Source organism: Chenopodium album, chromosome 6, assembly GCF_948465745.1.
Source record: "Chenopodium album chromosome 6, dcCheAlbu1.1, whole genome shotgun sequence".
Lineage (NCBI taxonomy): Eukaryota > Viridiplantae > Streptophyta > Magnoliopsida > Caryophyllales > Amaranthaceae > Chenopodium > Chenopodium album.
Genome location: NC_137839.1, coordinates 72,071,116 through 72,077,416, shown reverse-complemented (window position 1 = coordinate 72,077,416; position 6,301 = coordinate 72,071,116). Strand labels below are relative to the sequence as shown.

At 34.9% G+C, this 6,301-nt stretch overlaps 1 protein-coding gene across 1 annotated transcript; it reads left to right on the top strand.

Moving 5' to 3' along the window:
- The first annotated feature begins 473 nt into the window (after positions 1-473).
- Positions 474-1,545, top strand: LOC145635185 (germin-like protein). Its single transcript, XM_081686472.1, has 2 exons — positions 474-640; positions 770-1,545. Exons 1-2 carry the CDS (start codon positions 517-519, stop codon positions 1,312-1,314), a joined length of 669 nt encoding a protein of 222 aa, XP_081542598.1. The 5' UTR covers positions 474-516; the 3' UTR covers positions 1,315-1,545.
- Positions 1,546-6,301: the final 4,756 nt, after the last annotated feature.

Here is a 6,301-nt window from a genome sequence, read left to right as displayed (position 1 = left end):
TTTTTAGGAACCAAATTTATGTTAATATAGGAACCAAATTTATTTAAGAGTTTGTAATTGATATACAAAAATAAAGGTAGTAGTTAGAAAATCATGTATCTTAGATTCTTACTCTTGTACGAAGTATATACCCTACGTACTCTTAATGTTTGGAATATTACATTATTAATTAAAAATTTAAAACATACTATTCTAACTGATCAACCTAATCTTATAACATTAGTTGATTAAGTTAATTAATTATTTAAAACTATATTCCATGATCTGACTATGTCAATAATGCAAGACTGACGAGGTCATTACCTGCTAAGTAAAAAATTAAACCACTAAATAACTATCCTCATTGAAAATCAAAACAATTAAAAAAGAATTTTCATGATAATTAATGACCAATTCTATGCACGTCTTTGAACTATAAAAGGATCAATTAGCATGCAAGAAGATTATAGTTTGCACTTGTAATAATACTCACATACATTATTGAGTGTAACATACCAATTTCATAAAAAACTTAAGATGGAAGCTCGTCATTTTCTTGTTTACCTTACTTTCTTAGCCATGTCTTCCTACATGGCCTATGCGACTGATCCTACTCAGCTACAAGACTTCTGTGTTGCGGTAAACGATCCAAATAATGAACGTATGTTTTTTTTTTATTATTGTCCAATTTAATTACAAATGTTGTGAATTTATTTGATTTTAATTTTGATTTGTACTTTATTTTTAAAATTATTGCTAAATAAGGAGTATTTAATAAATTTGCATGCAGTGTTTGTGAATGGATTGTTTTGTAAGAATCCAATGGATGCTAAACCCGAGGATTTCTTTAAGGATGGGCTAGACAAGCCCGGGAACACTAGCAATAGGGTACAATCCGCTGTCACACTAGTCTCTGCATTACAACTTCCAGGGCTCAACACCCTCGGCATATCCTTGGCTAGGATTGACTATGCACCATATGGCCTTAATCCTCCTCACACACATCCTCGTGCAAGCGAAATCCTTACGGTCATTGAAGGAACCCTCTATGTAGGCTTTGTAACTTCCAACCTTGCTAACGGTGATAACAAGTTATTCGCTAAGGTGCTTAACAAAGGTGATGTGTTTGTTTTCCCACAAGGCCTCATTCATTTTCAATTCAATATTGGAAAATACCCTGCTATTGCTATTGCTGGATTAAGCAGCCAAAACCCTGGTACGGTCACCATTGCTAACGCCGTTTTCGGGGCTGATCCACCTATCAATGTTGCTGTACTAAGCAAGGCCTTCCAGCTAGATGAACACATAGTGAAGATGCTCCAATCGAAATTTTGAAAGAGCCCCTAATTCATATGATTTTGGAGTGTTTATACAAATAATAACCAAGTGATTGATATGGTCTTGGTTTATCAACGTTACTTCTTTTGTTCTAAATATCTATATATCCTAGTAGAATAGTAGTCCTACTAGTATAGGCTACTATATTGTAAGCGTGCTGATACACACATGTTGCTTGTTTTGTTACTATTGAATTATAATGGAACAAACGAATTGTTCTTAAGTTTTACGTTATACTTTCTCTTTTTTTACTTGTCACACTTTGTTTTAATGCTTGTCAATGTATTATTCGTCACTTATATATTCATTATACATAAGTAAAGAATATAAAATTTTCATGTCAAGTTTGCGAACAATGCATAATTAAAGTGTTAAAAAAAAAAAAAAAAAAGGTATAATTTATTAGGAAATATTAACTTGATTTCAAAATATCAACTCTTCCTTTAAAATGGAATGTAATATATATATATATATATATATATTAGTATGTATATAACTGAGGTTGATACTCTAAACTTGTTCTCAAAATATCAACTCTTTCTTTAAAATGGAATGTAATATGTTAGTTGTAAAATGACCTTATGTAGCTCTCATATATTAATTTTTACCATAACGTATACTTCCTCTTTTGTCAAAAAAAAAAATAATAATAAAAAATAAAAAAAAATCAACGTATACTTCCTCTGTTTATATTTTGACGCGTTCAATTTAGACATATACTTGTATATATCAAGGAGAGGAGAGAGTGATAGAGAATGATAAAGTAAGTGGGGCCAGGGCCGGCTAAGGGTCTGGCTAAGGGCTTGTGCAAACAGACCCTTAGCACAAGGCCCCGTAATATTGAGGACTCAACATTTTCGGAGCCCAATTGTTAAAAACATATAAAAAAAATCCATTTCCTCTGAATTCTTGTATTCACACAAATCAGAGCTAAATAAACACAACTATACCAGATTCCTAGAACTAAATTACCCCCATAAAGTTGACAAAACTTCAAAATTTCATTTATTGCTAATTTTCCGTTGAGGTTGCTTGTGAACTGTTCGAGCTCCGATTGGTCAATGTTAGGCTCGAGTTCGGATTCAGCTCAAGACTAAACGAGACAATACACGAGCCAGGCTAGGCTCGGTTCGAAAAGATTGCAAGAGGCTCGAAGATTTTTTTATAAATAATATATGTATTTTTACGTTTAAATAAGTTAATAAGCATCTTGTCAAAGAAAAAGTAAATAAAAGCAATAACAAGAGGTCAACACTCAACAGCCCACTATTAAAATTTGTGCCTTGGGTTGTTTGGGTAAGCATTTCAATTTCAAGCTTATAATGACTCGAGACAATAACGAGCCACGAGCCGAGCTCCACTTTTTGAAGCACTCGAGCTTGAGCCGAGCTCAATTTTCAAGGCTCGGTTCATTAACAGAACATGTTGGACTAACATTATTATTATTATTATTATTATTATTATTATTATTATTATTATTATTATTATATCTCAAAAACAAAAGTCACACAACCTACAATTAATTAGTGAGAAGCCGAGATACAATCTGGGTCCCCACTCCTCTAGCTATAGCAAAGCCTACCCTAGTGAATATATGAGCTGCAGCACGAGCCCCAATTTCTTGCGCCATCGAGAACCTTTGAATCCGCTTCAGCTACGCAATAGCCTCCTTCTCTAAATCCCCAAGCGAAGAAAAGGAGAAGAGAATGAAACCATATCCAATCGCCAGACAACGAGCTTCATACTTAACCCGCTTTCGATGAGTCGCATCAGCCACAACCCGTCCCGGAACAAAGTCAGATAGCCCTGTCTGTTTCAAAGGAGAAGACATTGTGAAGTTGACACATACATCACAACCATGATCCCATGAATAAAGTAACACATCGGCAGGTCTGAGGGCCCCGTTATTCCCTCCGGACAATCCTATGTCAACCTCCTTTCTTGCTGAAATCCCGGATCTGTAGCAAATATCAACAAATGTATCCCGAACAACATTGTGCCGATGTTTAATACCTACAATGCCAGTACACGACACCGCATGGTCGCCGAATACATCCCCGGGAAAAAGCTGAGAGCAAGCATAGCACATACAGTATCGAGACAGAGAACAATGGAACACCCATCCGATAACATAGCACACATCGGTATGTCTTAGCGTTCATCGTCTGACCCAATTCAGAAATAGGGACTGCCCAAAGCCAAGCAGAGGTGTGATCACCCTGCTGCGACTTCCACAATGCCGACAGCCGAGGAAACAAAGATTAATATTACGGAGTAATTATTAATGACATTATACAAGTTTTATTTTATGGCCAAAATTAAGTCCGACATCAGATAAACAGTGGAGTATTATGGATTAATTAAATAAATTTTAAGTTTCAAGAAACCCAAATTAATCTTCAAAAAGAAAAAAAAAAATTTAGGGCCTCTTAATTATAATTAGAACAGGGCCTTCAAATTATTTGAGACGGCCCTGAGTGGGGTAAATAGTAAATGGAAAGTAAAAAACATATCCCAAAAGGAAATGTATCAACTAAAAAAAACCTTCCTAAAAAGAAATACAGAGTACGTATTAACTAAAAAAAATGGAGGTGAGTATATGTTTTCATGCAAATCTTATTTGAACTTCTTAACTCTTATATGTATTTATTTTTCTAAATTAAGTGAAAATAAGGGGAACATAAGGATTTTGATAAAGGTTAATAAGGGTCATTCAAGTTCTAGTTATAATTAAAATAAGTGTATGAATTTAGATAGATTATGATAAATTTAGTTAAGATAAGCTCAAATTAGAACCGATTCTCTTCACCTTGTTTGTTATTTGTTTGCTCGTATCGTCGCCTCATGTATAAATCAATTATATCATTGGTCCAAATTCGTATTGATGATTGTGCCTATCATAGAACATTTATTTTGAAACAGAAGGAATAATTGTAAACCCACACCTTGAGACCCTTGAGACAAAATGTTACATCGACACCCAACAAAGTATTTGCAAGAGCATATCAGTAGGTTGGGCCATTGGGGAATTGTATTGGGGATTTGTGGGAGAAGGTTGAGGATTGAAATGATGATTCGTTTCTACGAGTATTTGTTGGTAACAACTAACAACTCTTGCCTTTCAAACTCTTCTTACAATCTTATGTTCCTATTTAATTGGAACATTTTGGCTTTTATACAACTTGAATAACATACATAAACATAGACCTAAATAATATTTTATTACATACAGCAGAAGTGCAGAGTAGGAACATTTATTATAAAGTAAGCCAAAAAAATAAAGGAAAATTTTCTTTCATAGTATCAAATTTAATCGCGAGACTGGGGACTTGGGGTATAGCTCATGTGGTTAGAGCTTTTCACCCAATTTAAGGGAATCTTGGAATCGATTCTCATCATTCGTCATTATAGTTCACTAAATACCAACAAAAAAAAAAAAAAAAAACCAAATTTATCTTTTTTCCTTTGATAAAAAGTCAACTTTTTTTTTATTATTAACATTGTGTTACCAATTATATTAACCATCTTAATAATTTTTTTTAACCATAGTTAGTTTTTTTTATATATTTTTAATAATTAAATTATTACAAAAATAATAATTTTTTTGTAAAAAAAATAATAACCAACCCCTCCCCCAGCCACAAGCCCACTCTCCCCATGTGTCGGCGCCCAGCTCCCCCTCCCTTACCTCCTCTCTTTCCCTTCGCTCCAATGGAGATATTTTTTGTCATTTAAGGGTATGTCGACTTTGGCTTGAGACATGATGATTAAGGATAAATGAGATGGTTTCAGACACTATTTATGACTCCCAAAGTCCTTTGGGAACCCATGGAAGTACTTAGATGCATAATCTCGCCGGGTGGAAAAGTGATATACAGAAGCCAAATATGAAGGCTATAATACACGAAATCTGAGTGATTTAGGAGGTGTCGGGACTTGGTGCAGGAAATTCACGTAACAGAACGAGATGCATCTCGGGGCCATATAATATTGTTTCAGCCCATATATGACCATTATTCGGCTGCGTAAAGGTCCCGTGAAAGCTTATAGCCATTATAAGAGGCATGTACGAAAACGAGTTAATTGATTGTTTAGAGGCAAATCGGATGGTTCCACCCACCCAATTGGACTCCCGGAGGGTATTAGGGACCATGGTAAATATCTCGACAATTTTTATTTTTGGGCGAAAAAAAGTCAAAATTTTCCTAAATTGAAGGTTATTATCCACGTTTTTAAGGAATTTTGGAGGTTTTGGGCCCCGGTGTCAAAAAGTCTTGAGATATTAGGGGATACATCTCGGGGTCATATAATGCCGTTTGGAACCATATATGATCACTATATGTTGTCATTAATGTCTGTGGTAAGCTTGAGTTTATGAAATCGGTGGAAGTTGTAAACGGGTAAATTGACTGTTTAAGGCCTGTTCTCTTCAGCTTATTTTCAGTTTAGTTCAGTTCCAATAAGTTGAGTTCTTAATTTCCTTCTCTCATGAAATATTCAGTTTAGCTCCAATAAGTTCAGTTCAACTCAGTTCAGTAATCAAATCAGGCCCTTAGAAGCAAATTGGATGGTTTCACCCATCCAATTAGACTCCTGGAGGGTATTAGAGACCATGGTAAACATTTCGGCAATTTATATTTCCGAGCAAAAAAAGTCAAAAATTTCCAAAATTAAAGACTATTATCCACGTTTTATGAGGAATTTTGGAGGTTTCGAGACCCGGTGTCGAAAAGTCTTGAGATACAATGGGATACATCTCAAGGTCATATAATGTTGTTTGGAACAATATATGACCATTATATGTTGTCATAAATGTCTGTGATAAGCGTGAGTTTCTGAAATCGGTGCTAGTTGCAAACGGGTAAATTGCTCATTTAAAGGCATATTGGATGGTTGGACCCACCCAAATGGACTCTGGGGGTGTATTAGGATCCATGGTAAGCATCTCGGCAATTTTTATTTCCGAGTCAAAAAAAAGTGGAAG

Bases quoted from the DNA above. Each gene is read 5' to 3' on its own strand.
- LOC145635185 (XM_081686472.1), top strand. From the start codon at position 517: ATGGAAGCTCGTCATTTTCTTGTTTACCTTACTTTCTTAGCCATGTCT. The intron at 641-769 runs GTATGTTTTTTT...ATTTGCATGCAG, and splicing joins AAACGATCCAAATAATGAAC to TGTTTGTGAATGGATTGTTT.